This window comes from Trichinella spiralis (assembly GCF_000181795.1).
Source record: "Trichinella spiralis strain ISS 195 chromosome Unknown Scfld5, whole genome shotgun sequence".
NCBI lineage: Eukaryota > Metazoa > Nematoda > Enoplea > Trichinellida > Trichinellidae > Trichinella > Trichinella spiralis.
The window spans coordinates 138,049-163,449 of record NW_003526944.1 but is presented as its reverse complement, the minus strand read 5'-3'; the positions used below and the strand labels follow the sequence as shown (position 1 = coordinate 163,449).

Sequence of the window (25,401 nt, the reverse complement as noted above, 5' to 3'; positions counted from 1 at the left end):
CCCCGCCCGCGAGCGTGCGACGTTCCTCTCACGCACGTGCAGTTTTCTTCTCTATAATATAATCCTCTCTGCTGCTTATCGAACGGTAAAAAACCGCTTGTTGTAATATTGCAAAGAAAAGATGGCTTATTCAATGGTGAGTGAATATTTTCCAAAACGAACAAGACAACAACAACAATGTTTTTCTTGTCTTTCTCTAGCTGTAGCTTTCCACCTTAATTAAATGAATTTCATCTTACGTTGTTGTTGTTTTTTCAGTTGAGTTTCAATGATTCAGTTGTTTGCTTAAGCAAAATGATGATGCAGTATAGGGGCAGTGATCCAATCTTTGCAAATTAAGGCCTTTATACATTGCATGTTCAATTTGCTGAATTAATAGCAGCGATTATTTATTTTGGTATAATTTTCTTCTTTTTCTAATTAACTGTAACGGTTCTATTCTGTTGAAACGAAGCAATATGCTGTTGTTGGCACTGCTTTTTTTTAATTTTTTCATCATTGACAAAAAATTTTTCAAGTTATTCAAACATGTTTTTTTGTTATGCATTAATTTTTGCAAAGCCACATCTCATCGTAGTGTTGAAAGTATTTATCGATCGATTTATTTAGTCGTTGTGAGCTATTTTTGAATGAGTAGAAAAAGTAATGAGCCAATTGAATTTCTAAAAATTGCGAAAAACAAGCTATTATGAATGTTGGCTTGTCATTCATTTATTGTTGTCGATTAACACTGGACAGTGGTAGTTGTTTTTTCAAGTTTAAGGCATTGATAATGTTTCAAAACGTATTAAACAAACAAACAAGCATTGAATTATCTAAGGTTTTTTTAACGGCAAATCATTAAAAAAGAATGAAGTTTTTTTTCTTTTATTATTGCTGTCAAACAAATAGCATGATAGCAATTTTGTGAAACTTTCCAAGGCAGAGAGAGATGTGGTGAAAAATGCTTTTTCAGCAGGAATGCTTTTGCGGAACGAAAGTGAAAATAGCTTTTCAGGAGTGTCGGTTTCTTTAGCTAACTGACTAGTTAGTTCAGAGGAGGTAGTTAGTTGGATTGATAGAATTGAAAGCCGAAAGAGAGAGGGAGAGAGTGAAGAAGGCGAGTTGAAGACGTTGAGGGTTTTTTTTTCAACGTTTTCATATGCTTGTTAGCTAGATAATTTATTTCTACAAAGCGGTCGTTCAAGAATGAATAGCTGCTGTTGTTGCATTTTGCGATGAATGGGAGCAATGGTCACGCGTAACTACCACTCAACGCATGCCAGTTGTTGTTTGGCTCGAAGCTTGGATTCGATTGGTCTGACAAGTGAGGCAAAGTTGAGCGAATGGAAAAAGGAGAAAAAACATGCAATAAATGAGGAAAATTTCAAATAGCCTCATTGCAAGGGAATCGTGTGTGCGCGTTTGTGTGTGCGACTTGCAACACACGTGTTCAACGGAAACGTCAGCCAGTTCCGTTCTTTCATTCATCTGTCAAAGTAGCAGATTCCATTGTTCGTTGGAAATCATCAATTAAATAGATGATAGCTGGCCAACGGCACGTGTGGATGGATCCTCTGCGGGGGAAACTCGCTTGCGCGTGCGAACACTCGGGTCTTGCTCCACTGATTTCCGCACTTGCTTGGAAATTATTTAAACTCAGACATTATTTATTTGTTTATTTATTCATTTGTTTGTTAAAAAATAACCAGCTGCTATGCAAAGATAATTAGGGGAAAAGGTTTCTTTTTGCTTTGTTTCGTTTGCTCTATTTCATTTTGAAGTATTTAAAAGGAACGTGCAATTTTAAAATGATCAATTTGCCTGCTGTTGTGCAGTAGTATTGGATTTGTGCAATCGAAAAGCAAAGTGTTGTTCGTCCAAGCTCGGACAGTTGTTGATATTCAGTGTTTTCTGTTTGAAATTGAATTTTTACTCCAGGCGGAATTTTGTTTTTGTTTACCCAGTTGTGGGAGGAGAGTGACTGTTTCAGCTTAGGCGGACGTTGTTTATATCCGGTGGTTGCGTTTGTTAGCTTGTTGTCAGGGTTACCCCGCTAATAATAATGCTGGCGTCGTTTTAATCTTGGAAATACACGGCTGCGTTTGTGCTTTGCTTTATATAAACCGGGGGGAAAGCTTTTCTCGGTTTGCGATTTTGATTGCGTTGTCCGGCAGTAATGACAAATGAATGAATGACGCTTGACGACCGTCGCTTGCGGTCAGTCAGGGCTGATGTCCAGCCTCGACTGACCGGCCGCATGTTTCTTTTCAATACAATAATACGCAGCTTGTTTGTCCTTCTACTGGCGATTGATTGAAATTTTCGTATATCGACGACACACACTTTACAGTTGTTAATTAGTGGCAGACTTTGTAGAAGGTGATTTGTATCGATCTTTGCCCTGCCCGCGTACTCATCTCATACACTACTACACCCCACCCCCACCATTCTGCTTTTACCGGTCGCACCTGTTTGCAAAAACTGATTCTTGCAGCTGATCATTGATTCATTTCCAACTTTATTTATTTTTGTTGAGCTTTCTTTTTTGAAATTACCGCTTACAATCTACCGTTTACTTTTTATAGAAGCTTATTCTATCTTTTACCGCGTAAGTAGTAATGTTTACTGCTAGGGAATGGAATGCCCAATGTGTGTGTGCATAAAAATGATGAAAAAAATGAATAAATTAACTGTTTTTTTTACATTTTATAAAAAACAGTTTGCTTTTTTTTGTTCTTCATTAATTAGCTTAACTATGGCTGAGCAGACAGCAATGGATGTGATTTTAAAGCATACTGATTTTAAGTACAACTCTCCTTTTTCCTATTATTTTTATAGTATGTTTAGTTTTCGCTTGTTTTTTTCTCTGGTTCGACGGTGAAAGATTCAGGAGAGGAGGTGGGTCACTGAACTTGAGCAAATATCACAGTTGACAACAATGAATTGTTTACTGTTTGTTAATCGAAGTGTATTTTGTTGCTTCTGTACTGCTATGTATGTAAAAAGCACCAATGTAAGAGTTTGCGAGGGATGCAAACAGAACTGGCTCATCGAACAAACAGAAAGCACTTGATAATGGGGGTAGTTTTTGCGCACAGCTAGGGTGGGAAAACGTGTGTAGCGATCATAAATGCTCATATTTAGTAAATGGCGGCGTTTCACAGAGAGCGCAATACTTATTACTGCAATCAGTTGAATAAACAAATAAAATTGCAAAGCACGCAACAAGCTTAGACAAATAAACACGCACTGTGACATCGTGATTTTTCAATTAGCGTGCACGTAATAATGGAACAAGTTAATTAACTTTTTTTTCTTTTTTTTTGAATAATATTTTTGATCAGTATCACATGGCTTGAAACTGTTTTCATGAAGATAATTTTTATTCATTGAAAATGTTAACAGTTGATGACACCAGTAAAGTGCAAGCGTGTTATTGTTGTTGGGCTGAGAAAATTGGCTTTTAAAAACTGAGTAGCAAAGACAACCGTGAAGCGAATAAATTTTGTTTTGTTGATGAACGAAGTGCATTGTTGTTGCATCCAAAGGCGCCAGGGATTTCCCTGGCAACCTGCCAGCTGTTTACACGCAACGCGTGTTGAACGAGTGCAATCATATTTTATTCCTCTTCTCCATCGATTACGTTTTCTGCATTTTGGTCTTTGCGTGATATTGAGAAACGCTTTCTTTCGTTGTCTATTTCTGGCCATTGCGCAGCTTTATAATTTGATTGGTTAATTTACTGTTTTCCAACCAGCGCTGCACGCTGGTTGGTCAGAATGACGTTCACTAGTATTAATTGCACTTTTGAATGCGTTCCATTGTGCTTTGTTTGTTTGTTTGTTTGTTCGAATTTTTTAAAGCATTTTATTGGGAAATTGTTATTTTCAATTTGTTTTTGATTGTTGTTGTTTTTTTTCACTTACAAACTTACAAACTGTACAACGCAACGGGAGTTCAAATCATGCGTCAAAATGGGCGTGAGCGAGGTGCACCGCAAGATCCCTACCCAACTGGCTGAAATATTTGTGCAGCTGTTATAGTATAGTTAGAGCGGAAAACTGGATCTTCTACGTTGTTTTCGAAAGGTGCATGAAATGGGAAAAATTAAACGACCGCGTTTTCTTCATCTAAAACAACGTCAGAGATCTGAAATTGAGAATTATGACTGATGACGTTCAGCCGAAAATGACCCTGGCTTGTTTTCGTATAGGAGGCTGATTAGAGTGAAAATTTTGTTCCACTGCTATGTGCATATCTTTTACATTCTGGGCGCTTCATCAAAAGCAAAAAAGTCACGCCTTTGTTGTCTCTTGAGTTTTATTTGTGCTAGTTCAAGCTGTTAAATATACAGTAAGTAATGGTTAACTTATTTCATGATTAGCACGAGAATCTCTTTCTCTTCTATAACTTAATTAGCTGATTGAAGTACAGTTTTTGCTTCTTACTGCCATGGGAACTTGCCTTTTTTCTTTTGACTGTGTGTCTTATTTTTGTAACTGATGAAAATGACCAGAAATTTTTGACGTTGCTTATTGCAGTGCTTTTCTTGTTCTGTTTTCTTTGTGCACTTTAAATAGCTGTTTGCTCATTTTTTGGGGCTGGTTTTCACTTCAGTCTTGCTTAAAATTGCTCCACACTAAATTTTTCTTTAAATTATGCCAATGAAAATGCAAAATTGAAAACTAAAAGTATACAAATTTATGTTACATGGTTAATTAATATATAAATATTTATTCATTTTGTTTGTATATTTCAGATAGCGGTGCAAATGTCAGCGGCCAATATCTCAGGAAACCTTTCTCAGTATGGCTCATGCGTTCCGCCGTTTCTTATGACTGATAAGCCGTGGAATTTTGTACCAGCGGCCGGAGGCGCTGCGCCGGCACCTGCTGGTAACTCACAGCTTTCACCTGGTAATATGGCAGGGTCGTTTGCTTCGAAAACTTCTGCTGCAATGAGCCCAGTGGCGCCAGTTTGCTCTGAAAGTCAGGAAAGCTTTGATCCGAATCGTGTCAGTTATGGAGGCTCATTGCCGTCGTTTCAAACGATGCAGGTTGGTGCTACGGGACGACAAATTTGGTCGGCCCAGGCCGGCTCTCAGGTAATGCCTGTAGGCATGGTCGCTTCGGCATTTTCGTCACCGGTCGTTCAACACGCTGGATCTAACAGTAGCTGCGCAACGTCAGGCTCGTTGCCCAGATTCGATCCCACTTCATATTACATGCCGGCGACGGTGAAGAATAGTGCTGGCGATTCAGCGCCCAATGACGCTCAGGGTGCTTGGCTTGGTTCCAAGTTCAGCTTACCTCATGACGGTGGTACTAGTCAGCCAGAGGTGGGCGATGATGAAGACTCAACTTCACTGGCCAATGTCGTCAAGACAAACATGTCCAGCGGTACAACCGGAGTACAGTCGACGCAGTCTTCTTCTAGTCCGAATGGCTCTGAAGCAGCAGTGACGGTTCAGCAACAGCAAGAATCTGCTTACGGTGCCACCGCTTCATTGCTCCAATCGAAACAGTTCCAAACTGTACAAACACAGCAGTCGGTTTCTCCGTTCAATCCGTTGAACGTGGACGTGTACCGCAATTTAGCACCACAACAGAATCGATCTTCGATTGCTCATCCAACTTTGGGATATTCGTCAATGCTATTTTCACCAAATCCAGCTGAAACGACGACTTTCAAAAGTGAAACAACATCGCTAGACGGTAGTGATGAACATTTAGTAGGTGCTAACAGTGGCACAACTGAGGCAACACGTTTGATATTGAAAATCAAGTCGAGCATGCTGGCTGAGCATGGCGGTGATTCAAACGTCAAAGATGAAATCAGTTCTGAACATGCGCCCACAGTAGTGGCAGCAATGCCAGCGGACACGATGGACGTTGATGAGACCACATCGTCAGTGTTGGGTAGTGCTGGCAAGAGCTCCATTGCTGTTGCTGTCGATTCAACTCGGCGAACTTCAAACGACAGTACCACATCTGCTAGTTTGGACTGCAGCAACGATACAGTGATGACCGGCGGTGTCGACTCAGCACCATCACCTGACATGGACGACGCTGAATGTATGTCTGAGACCACGGCTACAGATGCTGATCAGTCGTTTGATTTCAGCAATTCTATGGTGCGACGATGGACTTTTCCAAGTAATAATTGTTTTTTTTCTTTGTTTTTTGATTTGACATTATTTTTATAATCATTACTGTATCATTAATCACTTATTAGGAAAACAACAGTAATAATAATAAATAGTCTAAGCAAATGTCTTGATCATTGAGATCATTTTGATCAACTTTGATCAGCTGTCACAGCTTTACAGTGACAGAAAAATGGTTGGGCATAATGTAGTTTTATTTTGATATTTCTAATTTTGTTTTCCATTTTCATAGTTTAGAAAGACATTTCTGAGGAAAATATACTATTATTCATTATTCGTTACACTAGAAATATTAAATAAATAAATAAATAAATAAATAAATATATATATATATACCTTTTAAATTGCAGAAGTAGTCATTGTAAGTTTGATCTTTTTATGAGAGTAATTTTTATTTTTTTCTTAATTTGTTTATTTAAATGAAATTCATTATAAAAAGTCAAATTGTAAATCTGTTGAGATTTTTTTTTATTCTGACAACGTAAGGTCTGTACGTGCAATCAAAATTATTTAATTTTGCATCAGTTCTCTAGCATTGTTGTAAAGAATTGTGTTCATTTTCTTTTTAAATTTTTGAAGCATTTGAAAAGTGCCAAACTTCTGAATATTGCTAAAATTCGAACGGTTGTGCATTGCTACAGTACAAGTGAATGATGCGCACGCTTAAATTTTCAAATATTTTTTTGATCGATTTTTATTTCAAAACACGAATCATCTGCATATGTGATTTAGAAAGATTTTATTTGAAATTTTATAAGCGATAACGTAGACTTGATTGTTGTCTTTGAAACTGTCAAATGGGCATTTTGATAATGAAAAATGAAGCTGTCGAAAAGTCGAAAACGTTTTTTCTTCGACAAATTGATAGTCATGATGAACAGGTTTTTAAACTTGAGAGAAAAACAGAAATTTAATGTATTTTTCATCCGTAAAAAATAAAATATTGTTTAAAGTTTAAAAATTAGAAGAGTGAGAGAACGCGAACTTCTAACTCACACATTGGTTTTCACTTTTTTGCCCACAGCAACAATGATTAATAATTTGTACAGATTTGCATTTGTTCAATAGTTGACCTTCGGAAAAATTGCGACGTTTTTATTTTTGACAGTGAATTAATTCTTCATGGTCCTGTTAACTAGAAAACTTTTCTATTGAAACACTGGTATTTTTCTTTGTCGTCACAATTTACGTTGCGTGTATTTTACTTTTCAATTTTTGTGATAGGTGAGAAAGTTTCTTTGCAAGTTGCAATTAATTTCAGAAGACGACTGACTGGCGTTTGTTTTATTAGTGACAGTTTTTAAACATGTTTTTTACTGTAAATCTTGTACTTTTATAATTTATCTTATATTTATAATATTTTTGGCTAATTTTGTGAAAAACATCTTTAGTTGAGTGTGTAGAAATTTCTAAGAAATATATAAATAAAAATAAGTAAAATAATAAATAAATAAATAAATAAAAATATATACATATAGATGTGTGTGTGTGTGTGTATTGTTGTTGTTGTTGTGCTGGTAGTGTGAAGGTAATGGTTATTGAAAGTGTAAATTGTTCACAAAAGAGCAAAACTAAAACTACATGTACCCTGTTGTAGGTGAGATGAACCCGGTGCCGCAGATGAGTCCACCGGAGAGTGGATCTAATAACAGCCCTCCGGACGGCAGCTCGATCATGCAACATTATTCTATAATGAATGAAAAGACTGGTGCAACAACGTACATTTGTCACATTTGCGGTTTCAGCAATGAGTCGAAATTCCACTTCAATTCACACATGAACACGCATGCTGATCACAAGTGTGACATCTGCGATTACACCAGTCGAACTGAGGGTCGATTGAAACGTCACATGAAGCAATTTCACACCCAGCCAACGTCTGACGACTCATCGTCTGGCGTTGCCGGTGCGGCGGACAGTGTCAACGGTGGTGCAGATGGTTCAGTGTCATCTGATTCACTGGTCGATCAAGGGAGTCAAGAAAATTTTCAATCAGAAAAGGAAGCGTTTGAGGTGCACTTGCAGTCTGTCATTAACTGCCAGCAGCAGCAGCAACAACAACAACAACAACAAAATCAACATCAGCAGCAACAGAGTCAACAGCCGTTGCTTTCAGTCAGTCCGACGACAGATGTCAGTTCATTCACTGTCCAGCCATCTTCTGGTAGTGGCAGTGGTAGCGGTTCTTCGAGACCCAAGACATATCGTTGCAAGCAGTGTTTGTTTGTTGCTAGTTCGAAGAATGATTTTTGGATTCATCAGCGAACGCATATCAAATCTGACAAGCAGCTCGCTTGTCCAAAGTGTCCGTTCATCACGGAGTACAAGCATCATCTGGAATACCATCTTCGCAATCATTTCAATTCCAAGCCTTTCAAATGCACCAAATGCAACTACAGCTGCGTGAATAAGTCGATGCTGAACAGTCACATGAAATCCCATTCCAACTTTTACCAGTATCGATGCGCGGATTGCACGTATGCGACTAAGTATTGTCACAGTTTGAAGCTTCATTTGCGAAAGTATGGTCACAATGCGGCGACAGTGATCAACCCGGATGGCACCGCTGCCAGTACGGTAGCAATTGATGTGTTCGGCAATCGACGAGGGCCTAGGCAAAAGCGCGGCTCTGCCGGCTCAGACACTGCTTCAACGGTCCCTACCATGGCACCAGCTGTCAGTGCTACTGGCACACCGTTGGAGACAAGTCATCTAGAAGCCGCCGGTATGGGCGGTCTGGTGAACGCTACACTGATGAAAGTTTTTCAGAATAACATGCTTGCTCAGGCAGTGGCTGTATCTCAACAACAGCATCAGCAGAAAGATCAATTGGCTGCAGCGATGGCTGCAACTGGCAGTACGCCGAGAATGATGGCACCGTTGACTGGATATTTGCCACCGTTGCAAGGTAGTGCCAGTATGTCACCATCGATGGTGCAGAAATGTCACTGGTGTGATCACGTGGCAACTAGTCGAGACTCACTTGCCAAACACATGCAGGGACACAAGGAAACTTTGCACATGATGAATTATTTATCAGCTGGTAGTGCGTTCCCTTCAGAAGGTGACTCGTCCAGGTCGAATGGATCTTCGTCATCGACAGCTGATCCAGCCGTTTTTGATTTCATGTCTGCTCTGGCAGGTCAAGAAGCTCTGGCCGCTTCGCTGAACGGAAATGCTCCTTCGGCTGGCTTGTGGTCGCTGGACCAAAAGCCCCCATCTGATTCTGATACGCAGACAAACGCTGTTGTGCAACAGCCAGAACAGTCACCACCACATCAACAGCAGTTGGAAAGTGCTGGTTCATCGAGTAGCCGTCGTAAGAGTAAGGCGTTCAAGTTAGATTTGATCGCGATGAAGTTGCAATGTCGACTGTCTGATTCTGGTGACTCTTACGCTGGAAGCGAGACAACCGATGGTAATGCAGTGGATACAATTCGTCGGGCTTCAATGCCTGAAACTGGAAGCACGGCACAAGAAAACGAAGATGAATCTGATTCGAAGATCACTGGTCGACCGAGGTATTATTAGAAACATTTGTGATTACATTTTTTTTCTTTTTTTTAATTAATGGATTTGCCGTATTGAAAACAAAACTAATAAGTTTATCAATATATAATAGGTTTGCATTTTATTTTATTGTGTTGTTTCTGTCAGAAAAGTTGATCTGGTTCAAATTCAATTTAAATTTTCTTTGTTCAATGTATTTTATTAAATGTTTTCAGAGCTGCGACGATGTCAATGATGCAACGGTTGCAAAGTCAGCGTCAGTCTTCCAGCTATGCGAAAAACACTACTCCTGAAATCATGTCATTTGACCAGTCAGATATGAAAAGTGAAATTATAAGACTTGGTCAGACGACGACAGATTGGTCGAACTCGTTTGTTTGCAATTACTGTTTGATCGCGTTCAAAGATTGCGTCATGTACAATATCCACATGGGCTATCACGCGTTTAACGATCCATTCAAATGCAACATGTGCGGTCAGGTGAACTCAGATCGTCTTTCCATGTTTTTGCATATTTCCCGTGATCCTCACCCGTAACACTTCTATTTTTCATGGTATTTCGCATATATTTTTTTATGTTCTAATTCATTTTATTTTTTTTGAATTGTTATTAATTCATTTTCAGTGCTGACTACGCATATGTATTTCAACTATTCACTTTGTGATCCTGTTCGTGAAATCGCTGTTATGGATGTGTTTTTTCTTTTCCTGATCACATGTGCTTGCACCGGTTCTGAATATTTTTGTGAATGTTTTGTTCAGCTGGCCTTGTGATTTTTCTTTGTCCGAGTTGAATCACGAGCTTGTTGAAAGAGATGCCAAGCAGCAGCTGACCAAGCTAATGCTTCATCGCTAATTGGTATTTAATTAGATGTGGTCACGCAACTGCCCTTTTCGCATAATTTTGATGTAATTTTTTCACAACACAGGAGGAGTTTCTCTGTCCATTGCATTGCATAGCCGTTCTTTTTTTGTCCGTTCTGTTTTATTTTGCATAAACGATCGCCACCCTTTCTTTACTATGGGCGTAAGACAAGCGCATCTGTTATATTTGCTTTCATTCAATGTGTATGTGTCTATTGTTGCATTTTTTTGCTGCTTCTACTACTACTGCTACTACTACCACTACTACTACTACTACTACTACTACTACTACTACTAATATAACCCCCCCCCTCCTCCTCCTCCCTCTATTTTTATTATTATTATTATTATTACAACACCTGCTGATATTACTGTAATTACTGTTACTACTACTACTACTACTACTACTACTACTACCACTGCTGCTACTACTACCAATACTAATACTAGTACTACTACTACTACTACTACTACTACCACTACTACTACTACTACTATAGAAAGTACTACGACTGTTATAAGTAGTAGTAGAAGTAGTACTACTATTATTACTATTGCTACTATTACTACTATTAACATTGGATTGCGTTGTCGAGCTGTACAAAAGCCGGTATTTTCATGCACACTTTTTTGTTCATTTTTTGTTTGTTTTTCCTCTAGAAGCGCCCGTCTCGTTTGTAGTATTAGTCAGGATACTCGTGCAATGTTGGTGATTTGTCATTTTGAACATTTTCCATTACTATTATTATATTCTGCTTTTTTCTCTTTATTCTTTAACTACTCAGGCCTGCGCCTGCCTTTCCGGTGGCACTGTTCACATTTATTTTGCAGTGCTTCTGCGTCTGTGCAAGCGCCCGTGAGCGTTGATAACAACCTTGCTCACGGTCGACTTTTAATATTCTTCAGGGTCTGTTCACGCTTTTACTTTTCAATTTCTTATGTGACAGTATTTTTTGTCTTTTTTCTCTGTGTTTTGCAGCATCACCACCGTCACCATCTACCATTTTTCTGCTGTTATTCTCTGTCTCGGTTCTACCTGATATTTTTGTTGTGAAGAGTGATTCTCGTCACCCATACCTCATATCCGCCAAAATGAGTGACGTGTAGTTGTCCTGTACAAAAATTTCTCAGTTAATCTTTTTTTTTCTTTTTCTTATTTTTCCCGTCGCCCGTACCTCAATACGCTTGCTTTATTTTGATAACTGCAGCGTACAACCGCTGATTACCTCGACTCTGTTCAGGGAGTTTTCGCTGATCCTCCGTTACCCAACAAGCCTCTCTTTCTTTTCTTTTTTCTTTCATATTTTTCGTCCCCACCTCCTTTTCCTACTTGTCTGCTTTTTTCTTTTCTTTTTTCTCAACATTCATCTCTGTTTTCATCTTTCCATCTCCCCTTCTCTCTCTTTCTCTATCGTCTGTCGGTTAATTTGTTCATTTCTTTGTTTCGTTGTTTTCTTCTTCAATTCTTTTCTTTATTTCCTCTTGACGGTTCACCACTGGAAAGACTGTGACTTAATAATACCACGGATGGCAATATTGTTGATCAGTTCATCGTTCACTTGCAATGCTCCCACGTGGCATGCAAGGAGCAACTTTTCAACGATCAGTCATCGTTACAGTCTTGCTTTTCAAGCAGATGCTCAACATGGCAACCGTCCCCTGATCTATTTCTTTACAATTCCATGCTTTGCGCCAGCTGTTCGGTGGTTGACCGAGAATAGAAAATAAAATCAACTTTCGTTGTTGTCGTTTTATTTCTAGTATTTAATTTTGTTGTAAATTTTGAAACAAATTTCAAATTCATGCTCAATATTAGCCAATTAATTGCAGTCAAAATTAGCACAATTACTGTTTGTTAAGAAAAGAAAAAAGAAGCAACAGAATGAACAACGTATGTTGGAAAAGAGTTGTCAACATTGTGCAATACACGCCGCAAACAGTTTTCATTTGTTTACTTGTTCGTATTCAATTTTATTATTCACACAAACGGTTTAGTCTCATTTTTGCCATCAAAGGCATGCCGCTCGAAATTTGATTGGCTTTAAATTTTATTGGTTTTCAAGCCAATGAGCGCAACTAAATTTTAGTGGTGGTCGTTGTGGTAAATTTTATTTGTTGTCGCGCGACTAAATTTCACTGGTTGTGGTTGTGATAAATTTCATTTGTTTTCGCAAACCTAAATTTTAATGGCTGTCGTTGTAGTGCTTTCTATTTGTCGAATTTCGGATTCTCTTGAATGGTCAGTTTTTTGATATTCAAAGCTTAACTTTTTTTATTCCACATATATTTGTAGTAGCATTAAATAAAATTAAAAGTTGACCATCATTTCAAAATTATAATCTTAAAAGCAAATTTTCTTCAGATTATATTTTTGTGCATATGCTGATCACACCTTAGAAATTTGCTTATCTTTAAGGTATGCTAACTCAGTTTATTGCTTGTGTACTATACAGCATTTTATAGAACTTGTTCAAAAGTTTCCTTTCCAAGTTGTGAATTAGATAATTATAATTTTCAGTGGTGAAAATTTATTCAGTGATAAAAATATAAAACTACATAGAAGACAATACAATACAACATTATAATACAACACAATACAAGACATTGCAACATGATATTCCAAAGTTCATGGACATTGCAATATGATGTTCCAAAGTGTACACTCAATGTGCATCATGTGTCTATTGTTTTTAAAGAATAGTTTATTTTGATATAAGATAAAATAGGCTGCAGGAGTGCAATGTGTACAAATTTAAAAGTTACGGATGCTATTAGTAAGAAAGATCACTTGGAAACTTTCGCGGTGGATTCACCATTTTACTGAATTCTATTAAATAATTAATTGTAATTAATTTAATTAAATAAGTACCATTAAACAGTAATTTTTTAAATATATATAGGATATAAATAGTATAGCTTTGAATATCAGAAAACTGACCATTGAAAAGAAACCGAAATTTGACAAATAGAACGCATTACAACGACAACCAGTAAAATTTAGGTTCACGAAAACAAATAAAATTCATCACAGCCACAACCAGTGAAATTTAGCAGCGCGATAACAAATGAAATTCATCACAACGACAATCAATGAAAGTTAGTCAGCTTGTAAACCAATGAAATTTGAAGCCAATCAAATTTGGATGGGAAATTTATAGCCAATCAAATTTTGAGGCGGCATGTCTTTGATGGCAAAAATGAGTCTACCCCTCCCGTTGACCAGCATTTTTAACTTTTGAAACGTGAAAATTCAAACTTTCTTTATAAAAATTAATAATTTCATTCAATAAAATAATTTTAAAGAAAAGCGAAGTTTTCTAAAATTAAAAAGTTTTAATACTGTTGAGAATTCTTTAATATACTTTGTACCTGTATATCATAAAGAAACTTCTTATTGTACAGTTTTCGATGTGTTATATATATATATATATAGATAGACATTTGACGTGTCCGTGTATGTCGTTTGTGTGCTATTTGAGATCGCTTGTAATTGATTGCCTTCGTTATTACTGTATCTTGTTATTTGTATAGAGTAGTATTTGTTGAATATATCGTTCACAGAAAGACTATTTTATCGATCTATAGAGCAAACAGATTGCGCTAGAATTGATCTGTATATGGAACTTTGAATAGACTATTCCTAGAGGAATGGAGACCAGCGAAGTCGACAAGAACTCCTTAATAGATTGAAACCCGCTCAGAATAAGAAATCTGAGCATCCTTAGAGAAAGTGGGTTTCTTTTCGACAACAAATACGATGACAAATGGATATATGTCTAAAGTACATAAATTCGTCTCATTTATTTACTTATTTATTTATTTTATTTATGAACAGTGAGTGGCATTTATCACATGCATAAATAACAATAACAATAATTTTCAAATGCAATAGAACCTGATTTTCACTATAACTATTGTTTACTGTAATCGGACTTTTGCAATTTATTTATTCATTTGTTTGGTGAGTAAGTTTACGTCTGCTTTAGCACAAAATGCTGTTAATTAATAACTATCATATATGTGGATGAAATAATACGGTAAGTCAATTTTAAATTCTTTTTCTTTCTTTGTAGAAGTGTCAGTAATGAACTTTAGCAATTTTAATAATTATTATGAATTCAAAATGCAGTGCAGCGTAGTTATTTTTAATTTTGTAACGTAAATTTGTTTTTGCGTTTGTATTATAGGGCAATGGAAATTGGACCACAACTTCCACCATCATGGGGAAAGAAATCGTCTTCGTCACCAAGCAGTTCAAAGACTGTATCAAGAAATGAACGCGGTATATTTGCCAAAATCCCACAACTTCGTTTTCTTATTGTTTTCATTTAAATTTCTTTTCAAATGTGTAATGTATAATTTTTTCACCACGTTTCTAGTTGTTGAATGCTGTGCAGCATTCTTTATTTCATTGTTCATTTGAAAGATTGAGAAGTCATAAAAGCAGTTGAATATATTGCAGCATCTAATGATAATGATGATGATGGGAAAGAGGATGTTCGGTACGGACCTGCGCTGCCGCCAGATTTTGTCCCTGAAAATGTGGAAGAAGAAGATTCCAATGACGAGCTAATTGGACCCTCCTTGTCGGACATTGTTTCTGCAAAGGAACACGATGAAGATTATTTTATTCGACTTGCTCAAATTCGACAGGCTAACAGTGCAGTCAGTAACTTTTTTTGCAGAACACTTTCCTTGCATAATTCTTTTCATTGTTATCATCTTTGGTCGTAGTTATGCAAAGCTTAATTTACATGTATTCATTGATGGTTAACTTTGCACAGAATGCGTTTCTATGATGTACAATAAGTGTGAAATACTGTCATGTTTAGTGTGAAAAGCAGGGAAAGCTTCGTGAGTCATGGATGACAGAACTGCCACCAGCTTTGAAGTCATTCGGTCTTGGAGCTCGAGCATTTCGTAAGCATGACGTGGTCGATTCGTCTGAAGATCGTTCTGTTTGGACTGATACACCAAACACTGAAGTACGCTTTTTTTTCTTATTCCATGTGAATATACTCATCTGTTGCTGACGGAACAAAGCTTGTGCATGTACAATCGATTCGTAGTCACTAACAGTCAACGGTGAACTGCAAATGACATTGATTACAGTATGACTTATTGAGTTCAATTAGAAATTTTGTTTATAGAAGAAGAATTTAAAAATTCAAATTAATAATCACTTTTATCTTTTACCACTACTTTCAACTCTAGATCATATGATGACAGTAAATGAATTAACAAATTATTGAGAATTTTTTTCTGAAAATTCTACCTATAATTTATTGAAATGTTTTATATTGGTTTCTACGTGTGTTCTTGGTTTGCATTTGTTGTTGAAGACTTTTCTGTTTGTATGAATTTCATTTAGTTGCATTTTCAGAAACTGTCAGATGTCGAAAGAAAGCGTCATCATCGACAATTGAAAGCAGTTAAAAGAACCGACGAAATGATTGATGCTGCATTAGCAAAACATGACAGACTCTCGAGCCCATCGCTGCTGGACTTACACAAGAAACGCAAGATTCAAGAAAAGGTTTTTTCAAAATTTCATGACAATTAATGCAATCTTCTTCTTCTTCTTCTTCTATTATTTCTGCTAATTTGGAATTAAGTTCTAATTCTAGGTTTGAATTTCTTTGATTGTATTTTGTTTATTGATTTGATGCGGTAATTTTTTTTAAAGTGCACTCTTTGTTGAATCGATGTTTTCGGTTATTCCAGAAAGCATATTTAGTTTTCCGTTGCTTACTCATTTGTATATTTGTATTTCATTTTTATTTAGCTTTTTATATTTGTAGTCATCTACTGGGAATTTGCGAGAACGAATTCCTTTTGACCGTGAAAAAGATATGAAATTGCCGACAAGGTCTGCCGTCAACCAAGGCGATTTGTTAGAAAGACTTGGCACGTTGACTGGACGATTCAGCAATGGAACGGAGCGGAAATATTTATAACTGACATTTATTGTCGTCTGTTTACTGTCTGGAAAGAATGCTGTTCATCGTTTATGAATTTGATGTTTGGTAAAAAAATTCGACAGTATGTACAAGAACTTTTGAGTAAATATATTTTTTGAAAACTTTTATCGCTTGTTCAAATATTGACGGACGGATTACGTCACAAATGACAAAAGTTTGGCTGTCAGTTTACTACGAATATTTGGGTAGTAAGCTGCCCAGCCAACAGTTTAGTTAGTTCGTCGTTCTTTCTTCTCTTTCTATATATATATATATATATATATATATATATATATATATATATGTGTGTGTGTGTGTGTGTGTGTGTGTGTGTGTGTGTGTGTGTGTGTGTGTGTGTGTGTGTGTGTGTGTGTGTGTAATGATGTATTTATATTTAAAAATTGCATGTCTGTAAACGCTATTATGAGTTGTGCATTTTGCACTCGCTCTGGAACGTCACACAACAGTTGGAAGGATCGTAGTTATTACGATTATTTTTGTTTTGTTAGCTAATTTTTTGAATTATTAAAATATTATTATTATTATTATTGTTTTAGTTAGCAGTATTTGTTAGTGTTGATGTTGAACAACACTTCATTCATTCATTCATTCATTCATTCGTTTTTTTCCCTCGAGCTTATTGGCCCTGACGGCTATTGTAACCTATTTAATGGTGATTTCAAAAAAGCTGTTGCTGTTCAATAAGCCGCATTTACATTCTTGCTGTCGTTCTATTACGGCTTGTTTTCAGTAGCGATGTCGCAGCATTATTGGGTTGATGATGACTTCGATGATGAGGATGTGGTTTATGAAAAGACGCCAGCGTTGGTGTGAGTGTTTCAAAACAGAAACCTGTTGATTATGTTAACTTTTATCTTGTTTCATTTATTACGTTATATGCACTGGTTTGGTTAGGCCGAGGAGTGAAGAAGATGAATCGAATATTGAAAGCTCTGTTCAAGCGAGCAGCAGTTCAAAATTTGGTCAGTTTCGACAATCTTTGAAACAGTTGCTGCCTTCACGATCTTCTCAACTGAGGTACGTTTATTGAGAACTTTGCTTATAACTTATTACAGTAAATTGTAAATCATAATATTTTTTTAACACTAATCTTGCGCATTGTCGGTTTCTCGATCAGCTGCTTTGTCAACATTGCGAAGTGTTTTAATTTTTTTAATTGTTAAAACTGCGGTTCAGATTTCAGTTGTATACAGTGAATTTATATTTCGATTTGGTTTAGCTGCAGTTTACGGGCGATAGCTACTAGGACGCTATTCCATTTATTTATTATATTCTTTATGGGGAGCTAATTTTAATTTAAGCCAGTATGTTTTTATTTTTATTCTTATACTGTCTATCGTAAACCGAATTAATTTCATTATTAAATAATGTCCGGTATAACTATGAAATATGCAATAATAAAAAAAAATATCATCTATATATTTCGTGATAAATTGTTGTTAAAAGTCTGTTCTGTGATATTTTATTATTTGAACCATATAGAATTGCTAGTAGTACTGTCATTTTATCTAGTATAAAGAACTCTGTAACGTTGGCACGTCATGATTCATGAGAAAGTTTAGAATTATGTTAAAAATGAATTCGGTTTGGTTACCATACTGTAAGTTTTGTAGATAATAAGGTTTAATGACAGTTCTTTGACCTTTTTACATGAGGAGTGGATTTGGTAATTTTTGTTATTTTCAGCTTTACTATTACTGTATTTCAGCTGTCCATATTGAATTTAATTAATTTATTAATTAACCAGTAAAGTTAATTGCGAAAGCCGTATACTGAATTTGATAAGGTTTGAAATTCCCTAGACTGACAAATTTTTGCTCATGAACATTTATTTATTAACGTATTTATGTTGCAGTATAGGATAAAATGGGCAGTGGTTAGTAGTGGAGCTTGTGGGATGTGATTTTAAGTTGATGGTAATTTTTGTCAATTTGAATCCCATATATTTACCGTATAGTATAAGTATCCCGCAAATACATTGAGCGTAAGCGAATTTCAGTAATTCATTTTTCAAATTAAAATTTTGAGGTCCAGTGAATTTTCATTGTAATATAAATTTCTTCTCTATTTTGTTATAGTTCATTTATAGTATGAAAAGTGATAGTCAAGTATAGTGTAGTTATTTCGTTGATACAATAGCAGTGTTATTAACAGCTTATTTTTAGTATGCATATGTAGCAGTTGTGTGTAATTATGTATAAATTTTGAAATAATGTATTGCTGTATGAAGTGAAAGAGCGCTTATTTGTGTTTAAAGCAGTTTTTCCAAATTCAAAGGAAATATGTTATTTATACAGATTTGTTTTCTAGTGGAAGTGCGACTGGTGTTGACCAAGCTGGTTGTTTTTCATTTATAACGTATTCTTGGATTTTTAAATATCTCTGGGCAACATTTCGAGGCAAGGATCCAAATCATGTTCAACCTTGGGCATGTTCGGTTTATGATTCTGCGAACGTGAACATTGCCCGACTAGAATACCTATGGAAGGTAGAGTCGGAGAAGACCACGAAACCTTCATTGTCTAGGTCGCTTTACCAGTTTATTCGCATGCGATTTTTTTTCGCTTGCCTCTGCTTCTTTTTTTGTTTAATTTTTGGTTTTATTGGACCGGTGAGAATTTTAAGTTGCTGTTTAATTCTCAGCTTATTTATTCGGATATTCATATGTAGACATGTCTTGTTCGAGCATTGATACAGTTTACTCAAACGAGATGGGAAGAAGCGCCGATTGGATATGGTATTTTTTTAGCTTTTGCGATGTTGGTCGTGGAACTATGCCGCGTTTTATCTTACGGCGCCACATGGGCTATATCCACTCGAACCGCTTTACGCGCTCGGGGTGCTGTACTGGGATTCTTGTTCAAACGTTTGATGTTTCAACGTGAAACTAACGAAGATTCAATTGGGGAGGTGAGATCTCTTGTTTTGTTTTTTAAAAAAAACTTACAGAATTGTTTTAATTTCTTTTTTCAGATTATGAATATCTTTGCCAACGATAGTCAGCGTATTTTTGACGCAGTTTCATTTCTCCCGCTGGTTGTCGTCAGTCCTTTGGTTCTTCTAGGCGGTGTGATCTATTTGCTTTATTTGATTGGTCCGTGTTCGTTGATTGGCTTGGGTGTTTTTCTAATTTTTAACGTACTACAAGTTTTCATCGGGAAGCGCATTGTGTTCCTGCGAAAAATTGCCATTGAATTTACTGAGAAACGAGTAGAACATCTTTAATTGCTTGATGTTAAATTTAGCATATTTTTTGTGACTTTCATTTAATAATCTTTATTTTTTTTAATTTGACTAGATCAAGTTGATCAATGAAATTTTGAACTGTATGCGGGCAATAAAGATGAACGCTCTCGAAGATCCGTTTGAATCGAATGTACACAGTAAGTGGATTGGATGTTTTATTTCAGTTAAATTTTTGTTGGGAATAGGTGAAATGTGAATTTTTAATGCAAAAATCTGGTGTAGATATTCGCAGAGATGAAAAGAAAGCACTTTTTAAAACAGCCGTTGCTCAGAGTTTAGCTCTTGGTCTTGGTAGCGTTATGCCAGTTGTTGCAGCCACTTCCACTTTTGTAATTTACTTATCTCTTGGTTATGATCTCCTTCCAGATCAGGTGCACATGAATTAACGCTCAAAAATGAAGTAGTTACTTGTCATCTGAGTTACTTTAGGCATATGCTGTTATTACAGTGTTTTTTGTTATGGTATTCAGTATTCGTATGATTCCTTATGGTATGCGCTATTTGGCTGAAGCGAAGGTTTCTTTAGAAAAGATCCAAGTAGGAGAATAAACTTTTATTTTTCACACTTAATATTATTATCAACAGGTGCATTTGATGGAACCAGAACTTTTGCCAGTGAGAAATTTGCACGTTACTTCATCAGTGGCATTGGAAATTCGAGATGGTCACTTTCTGTGGAACGTTGTGGGTAAGTATTTCTCTTTATGTCGTTTTTACTTATATATAAATATAAATAAATAAATATATATATATATATATATATATTTTTATTTATTTATTTTTGAATAATTTCAGAGCCACCTGACGATGCTAAGGAAACTTTGTTACGTGATAACGGTCCATCAACCAAACAGTTTGCACTGACAGATATTAATATTAAAATTTACAAAGTGCGTTGAAGTTGAAATGCAATTTTCAGTTAGTTAGTTGTTTGTTTTTTGATTTTGATTAGAAGCAAATTGTTGGAATTTGTGGTCCGGTTGGCTGTGGAAAATCATCTCTTCTTCTAGCCATCATTGGAGAAGTGGGTGAAAAAGCTCTTTATTACTTATTGTTTCATTGTATTATTTTTTTAATCAACTTCTGTAGATGGTACAAGGAAATGGGGAAATGCAAGTTGGTGGAAGCGTCGCCTATTGTTCTCAGGATCCTTGGATTTTGAATGCCACAGTGCGGGAGAATATTCTTCTTGGAGAAACGTTGAACGTGCAACTGTATAATACTGTGTTGCGCGTGTGCAATTTGGAAGCCGATATTGAAACATTTCCAGCCGGTGACAGGACTGAAGTTTGCACTGCATTTTGGTGTACATGTTTGTTTGTTCGTCGGTGGCGACAACTTTTCCTGCTTTCAGGTTGGCGAACGTGGCGCTACCTTGAGTGGTGGTCAGAAAGCTAGATTGTCGCTTGCCAGAGCGATTTATCATCAAAAAGATATTTATTTATTGGACAATGTTCTGACCGCTTTGGACTACAATGTCGCCTCTCGAGTACTGAAAGAAGCTATACAGGAACATCTTTCTGGCAAAACAGTGTTACTTATTACCAGCTGTGTTCAAGTGCGCCTTTTAGTTTTTTTGTTGTTTTCCGTTCTGTGTACGTTTCGGTTATTGTAGTTGGTTTTAGTTTCTCAAACAGTGTGATGCAATATTGTTCATGGATCAAGGTCGTATAGTTGATTTTGGACGCCACGAAGAATTGCTGCAACGCTGTGCTGCCTATTTGGCATTTTGTCAGTCATCTGGCGAGCTGATAACAAAGGGTGATGGTATGGTTTTATGAAACTGAAATATCACTATCATTGAAGAAGTTTTTAATAATTTATTCTGTTTAATAATTAGAAATAATTTATATGGACAACGGAACGGTGATTGAAAAGATGGACAATTGCCAGCGTTATCGTTTTGACGAAATTGTGAAATCAGAGCAGAGTTGTGATGCTCGCATTCAGGATCAGGATCAATATGTCAAAGAGATTATTGCCAACGTCCCAGTCAAATATGGTGGGTAACTTTTGGAATTATTGTTCTCGAAAAAATTTTATTCTTTATGGACTGTATAAAAGATTGACTGCATATTGTTTGTTTGCAGATAAGTTGTTTGAATCTGAAGAAAATCTCCAGCAGAGGGGTTTATCGATGAATACTTACAAATCTTATTTTGAAGCAATGGGCAGCTTTAGGATGGTTCTGCTTGTACTAGCTTTGTTCGCGTTCAGTACTGGTTCGACGATTTTTTCAACATTTTGGTTGTCCTATTGGTTGAAGAAAATTCATCCAGAATTTGGAGTTTGTCGATAATATTGTTTTCCCATTGACCAGCATGTTATTATTGCGAATTGTCGTTTCTTTTTCTAGTCATCATCGTCATCACATTCTGCTGAACAAAATTCCACCTCTGTTGTCAGTCCTGAAACAATGAACTCGTTTGCAATAGTCTACGGACTGACTGTACCATTGGTCATTTTAACTACCGTTCTCAAAGCTTACGTATTCGTAGGGGTAAGCGAGATGAATTATCGTTACTGTTGTGTTGTTATTTGCATACAAAAAATTAAAGAAGACTTTTTTACATTTTCTGATTTGTTTCTTTGCTGCTCGTCTAATTAGGTAACACTGCGAGCATCCGAGCATCTTCACAATACAATGTTCAAACGTCTGATGCATGGTACAATGCGTTGGTTCGACATCACTCCTGTTGGTCGTGTGATTAATCGATTTTCGAAGGATATTGATGAAAGTAAGTCAAAAATCAAAGTTGTTCGTTGCTTAGTTGACATTTTTTATTTGTTACTTCTATTATTAATGAAAGTGACTTGTAGCAGATACAAAGATTCCATTTACACTGGACACAATGTTGCAAAATTTATGCTTTATTTTTGCCTATTTAATAATCATTGCATGGGTCTTTCCTTGGTTTCTCATCGCTGCCGTACCTCTGGCAGGCATTTTTATATTGTTTATTGGCTGCTTTCGCGGAGGCATTAGAAGGTATTTTTGAAATATCCATTCGTATTTACACTTGATATATATATATATATGCATGCTTGTCTTTTTTTATTTTCAAGTCTAAAGCGTATTGAAAATAACACTCGATCGCCTCTTTTTTCTCACATCTCTGCATCTGTACGAGGAAAAAGCGTTCTTCGACCATTTGGCAAGACGAAAGTTTTTGTTGAACGGTTAATGATTTATTATTATTATTTGTTTGTTTGTTTGTTCGATTCTTTTCTGATATATATGTATGTATGTATGTATGTATATTTGTTCGTTGCAATGATTAAAAATGTACAGAATGAAGCACCTGCTCGATCAGAACAGCTGTTGGTTGTTCATGTTCCAGTCGGCAATGCGTTGGTTAGCTGTATGGTTGGACATGCTTGTTGTGATCGTTGTTTTTGTTATTTCTGTGTTCATGATTGGTTTGGCAGGGTACATCGATCCTGCCTATGCAGGAATGGCTCTTACTTATGCATTGCAGGTATAATTTTTAATAATATTTAAATATGTTGTTCTTGTTTTAATTTTTGCTGATGATGATGATGCGATTTTAATTTATTCTTTTATAAACAGATGAGCGGCATATTCCAATTTGCTGTTCGTATGCAAGCTGAATTCGAATCAAAGATGATTTCAGTTGAAAGGATAAATTATTACATTGATGTAAATGTTGTTATTATTTTGTTTTTCTTTTGATTTTATTTCTTGCTAGAATTAGCTGATTTTTAGAATATTGAGCAAGAACAGTTATCAGCTTGTCAGTCCACGCTAGATGCTTGTTGGTTGACAGAAGGAGCGGTTTCTTTCAAAAATGTCAGGTAAATAGATAGATATACCGATTGGAATTTGTAAATGTAATTGTAAAAAAATTAAAAAAAACAGGTTAATCATTCCATATTATTGCTTTATATTAGCTTACGATATGGAGAGGACAAACAGCTGGCGTTGAAAAATGTTTCTTTTGATGCTGCTGGAGGTGAAAAAATTGGTATTATTGGCCGTACTGGATCTGGTATTTTAATTTGTGCACATTTTTATTTTCTTTTTTCAGCTAACTTTTATTATTTATAAGATAAATAGAAAACATATTACGTACATAAAGCAATACAGTTATTAATTAATGTTAATGTTGTTATTGTTGTTCAGGTAAAAGCTCTTTGGTGAGTGCTTTGTTGCGCTTGTATCCAATTTGCGAAGGAACGATTTGCATTGATTCGCACGACGTGACGTTGCTTGATCTTCGTCAACTGCGTTGCAAAATTGGTGTCATACCGCAGGATCCGGTGCTGTTTTCGGGCACATTGCGTTTTAACGTAGATCCCCAAGGTAAATGCTCAGATATGCAGTTGTGGAAGGCGATTGAAACCGTTCAGCTTAAACACGTGGTACTTATTTATTTATTTGTCTGTCTGTTTGTTACTTTTGTATTGACATATACAGGTTGAACAGAAGATGGGCAACGGTTTGGATACTAGAATTGAGCAAGGCGGTCGCAATTTCTCGGTTGGCGAGAGGCAGTTGATTTGTATGGCGAGAGCATTTTTGCAAAATGTGTCGATCTTTCTGCTCGATGAAGCGACTGCTCATCTCGATTCTGCTACTGATCACTCTGTACAACGTTGCTTTGATGATGTTGCAAAAAAATGCACAGTTTTTATCATTGCTCACCGATTGAACAGTGTCATGGCGTGCGATAAGATTCTTTATCTCGAAGATGGCCAAGTAAGCAACATCTTTTATTTGTTTATTTTGTTGGCATTTTAATGTTATTTTTTGTTGTTGTTTTGATCCAGATACTGGAATGGGGATATAGAAATGATCTATTAGCGAGGTCGGACAGTCGTTTTGCCCAAACTGTCACTGCCCTTGGTTTAGGTGTATCGAAGGATAATGATGATGAGAATGGTGATGGTGATGATGATGATGATGATGATGATGATGATGATGATGATGATGTTCAGTAGGAGTCATCAACATAAATTTAAATCCTTGTTGAATTGTTTCACTGTTTTCTACTTATCCGTTACACTACTGTATAAACATGCAGTGTTGCTCGTCTTCATTAATCACTGCACGTCACTGGCTGATCGATTGTATGAAATCTTCAAATGGTATTTCTTTTTATTACTTGTGAAATAAACCCGTGATTGATGTAATCAGTGGACATTTGGTTACAATATCAATGGAAATCACCGAAAATTTGGTCACAGTTAGAAAATGCATGCATGGTAGTTAGAATAAGAAAAGAAAAATACGTAGTTAGCAAAAACAGTGTATTGGAAGATTTAAATGACGTAATGATGTTTGTGCTTGTTTTGGTAAATTGGTGATTGCCGCCATGGTTTTTGAAAATGAGAAGAAATAATCAACACCAAGTTATCTACCACGGACACCCACAATAGCAGCAATTAATTTAATTGATTGTTACAGCTTGTTGTCTCAACAGTGTATTATTCAATGTCAAATTAGCATTGGTCGCGGCATTGATTTTGCGAAGAAGCAATTCTTATGAATCATCCATCTATCAGAAATCAATAATTATACCGATAATTGTCAATTATATTTATCTACCGTATTACTACGTTCTGATTGTTCTGTTATGTAACGGTGAAAAAATGTGCAAGTTTTTTTCTTGTTTATTAATAGTATTTTAA

General features: G+C 36.2%; 7 protein-coding genes across 7 annotated transcripts; 4 read left to right on the top strand and 3 right to left on the bottom strand.

Moving 5' to 3' along the window:
* Positions 1 to 1,512: 1,512 nt before the first annotated feature.
* On the bottom strand, positions 1,513 to 2,241 carry Tsp_03697 (hypothetical protein). The gene is made up of 3 exons (XM_003374453.1): positions 2,107 to 2,241; positions 1,778 to 2,035; positions 1,513 to 1,620 (listed from the first exon to the last, which is right to left on the bottom strand). Exons 1-3 carry the CDS (start codon positions 2,239 to 2,241, stop codon positions 1,513 to 1,515), a joined length of 501 nt encoding a protein of 166 aa, XP_003374501.1.
* A 1,139-nt stretch (positions 2,242 to 3,380) lies between these two features.
* Tsp_03696 (hypothetical protein) lies at positions 3,381 to 3,692 on the bottom strand. Its single transcript, XM_003374452.1, has one exon. The coding sequence runs from the start codon at positions 3,690 to 3,692 to the stop codon at positions 3,381 to 3,383; it is 312 nt and encodes a 103-aa protein (XP_003374500.1).
* Positions 3,693 to 4,753: 1,061 nt separating this feature from the next.
* Tsp_03695 (hypothetical protein) lies at positions 4,754 to 6,802 on the top strand. The gene is made up of 3 exons (XM_003374451.1): positions 4,754 to 6,137; positions 6,499 to 6,509; positions 6,728 to 6,802. The coding sequence occupies exons 1-3, from the start codon at positions 4,754 to 4,756 to the stop codon at positions 6,800 to 6,802; spliced, it is 1,470 nt and encodes a 489-aa protein (XP_003374499.1).
* Positions 6,803 to 7,750: 948 nt separating this feature from the next.
* On the top strand, positions 7,751 to 10,514 carry Tsp_03694 (zinc finger protein). The gene is made up of 5 exons (XM_003374450.1): positions 7,751 to 8,087; positions 8,265 to 9,669; positions 9,874 to 10,133; positions 10,284 to 10,353; positions 10,421 to 10,514. The coding sequence occupies exons 1-5, from the start codon at positions 7,751 to 7,753 to the stop codon at positions 10,512 to 10,514; spliced, it is 2,166 nt and encodes a 721-aa protein (XP_003374498.1).
* A 201-nt stretch (positions 10,515 to 10,715) lies between these two features.
* On the bottom strand, positions 10,716 to 11,259 carry Tsp_03693 (hypothetical protein). The gene is made up of 3 exons (XM_003374449.1): positions 11,219 to 11,259; positions 10,882 to 11,192; positions 10,716 to 10,846 (listed from the first exon to the last, which is right to left on the bottom strand). The coding sequence occupies exons 1-3, from the start codon at positions 11,257 to 11,259 to the stop codon at positions 10,716 to 10,718; spliced, it is 483 nt and encodes a 160-aa protein (XP_003374497.1).
* Positions 11,260 to 14,713: 3,454 nt separating this feature from the next.
* On the top strand, positions 14,714 to 16,479 carry Tsp_03692 (coatomer subunit beta). Its single transcript, XM_003374448.1, has 5 exons — positions 14,714 to 14,804; positions 14,985 to 15,187; positions 15,355 to 15,507; positions 15,906 to 16,058; positions 16,324 to 16,479. The coding sequence occupies exons 1-5, from the start codon at positions 14,714 to 14,716 to the stop codon at positions 16,477 to 16,479; spliced, it is 756 nt and encodes a 251-aa protein (XP_003374496.1).
* A 1,890-nt stretch (positions 16,480 to 18,369) lies between these two features.
* Tsp_03691 (putative ABC transporter, ATP-binding protein) lies at positions 18,370 to 25,401 on the top strand. Its single transcript, XM_003374447.1, has 22 exons — positions 18,370 to 18,379; positions 18,801 to 19,114; positions 19,174 to 19,413; positions 19,477 to 19,570; positions 19,972 to 20,120; positions 20,179 to 20,286; positions 20,335 to 20,437; positions 20,545 to 20,639; positions 20,839 to 21,069; positions 21,104 to 21,307; positions 21,643 to 21,751; positions 21,840 to 22,036; positions 22,106 to 22,249; positions 22,358 to 22,487; positions 22,570 to 22,738; positions 22,816 to 22,957; positions 23,477 to 23,565; positions 23,662 to 23,759; positions 23,894 to 24,132; positions 24,188 to 24,469; positions 24,795 to 24,858; positions 25,178 to 25,401. The coding sequence occupies exons 1-22, from the start codon at positions 18,370 to 18,372 to the stop codon at positions 25,399 to 25,401; spliced, it is 3,435 nt and encodes a 1,144-aa protein (XP_003374495.1).

What these genes read in the sequence shown, in the direction of transcription:
- Tsp_03692 (XM_003374448.1), top strand. Translation starts at nt 14,714, where the DNA reads ATGGAAATTGGACCACAACTTCCACCATCATGGGGAAAGAAATCGTCT. An exon ending in CTGATACACCAAACACTGAA is followed by an intron (nt 15,508 to 15,905) that starts GTACGCTTTTTT and finishes TTGCATTTTCAG; the next exon opens with AAACTGTCAGATGTCGAAAG. An exon ending in AACGCAAGATTCAAGAAAAG is followed by an intron (nt 16,059 to 16,323) that starts GTTTTTTCAAAA and finishes TTATATTTGTAG; the next exon opens with TCATCTACTGGGAATTTGCG.
- Tsp_03691 (XM_003374447.1), top strand. An exon ending in ACGAAGATTCAATTGGGGAG is followed by an intron (nt 19,414 to 19,476) that starts GTGAGATCTCTT and finishes TTCTTTTTTCAG; the next exon opens with ATTATGAATATCTTTGCCAA. An exon ending in TTATTACCAGCTGTGTTCAA is followed by an intron (nt 21,308 to 21,642) that starts GTGCGCCTTTTA and finishes GACAATTGCCAG; the next exon opens with CGTTATCGTTTTGACGAAAT.
- Tsp_03696 (XM_003374452.1), bottom strand. Translation starts at nt 3,692, where the DNA reads ATGGCCAGAAATAGACAACGAAAGAAAGCGTTTCTCAATATCACGCAA.
- Tsp_03694 (XM_003374450.1), top strand. Translation starts at nt 7,751, where the DNA reads ATGAACCCGGTGCCGCAGATGAGTCCACCGGAGAGTGGATCTAATAAC. An exon ending in ATTCAAATGCAACATGTGCG is followed by an intron (nt 10,134 to 10,283) that starts GTCAGGTGAACT and finishes ATTCATTTTCAG; the next exon opens with TGCTGACTACGCATATGTAT. An exon ending in GAAATCGCTGTTATGGATGT is followed by an intron (nt 10,354 to 10,420) that starts GTTTTTTCTTTT and finishes TGTTTTGTTCAG; the next exon opens with CTGGCCTTGTGATTTTTCTT.
- Tsp_03695 (XM_003374451.1), top strand. Translation starts at nt 4,754, where the DNA reads ATGTCAGCGGCCAATATCTCAGGAAACCTTTCTCAGTATGGCTCATGC.
- Tsp_03693 (XM_003374449.1), bottom strand. Translation starts at nt 11,259, where the DNA reads ATGGAAAATGTTCAAAATGACAAATCACCAACATTGCACGA. An exon ending in AAATCACCAACATTGCACGA is followed by an intron (nt 11,193 to 11,218) that starts GTATCCTGACTA and finishes ACTACAAACGAG; the next exon opens with ACGGGCGCTTCTAGAGGAAA. An exon ending in AATTACAGTAATATCAGCAG is followed by an intron (nt 10,847 to 10,881) that starts GTGTTGTAATAA and finishes ATAAAAATAGAG; the next exon opens with GGAGGAGGAGGAGGGGGGGG.
- Tsp_03697 (XM_003374453.1), bottom strand. Translation starts at nt 2,241, where the DNA reads ATGCGGCCGGTCAGTCGAGGCTGGACATCAGCCCTGACTGACCGCAAG. An exon ending in CGAGAAAAGCTTTCCCCCCG is followed by an intron (nt 2,036 to 2,106) that starts GTTTATATAAAG and finishes CATTATTATTAG; the next exon opens with CGGGGTAACCCTGACAACAA. An exon ending in TGATCATTTTAAAATTGCAC is followed by an intron (nt 1,621 to 1,777) that starts GTTCCTTTTAAA and finishes ATAATTTCCAAG; the next exon opens with CAAGTGCGGAAATCAGTGGA.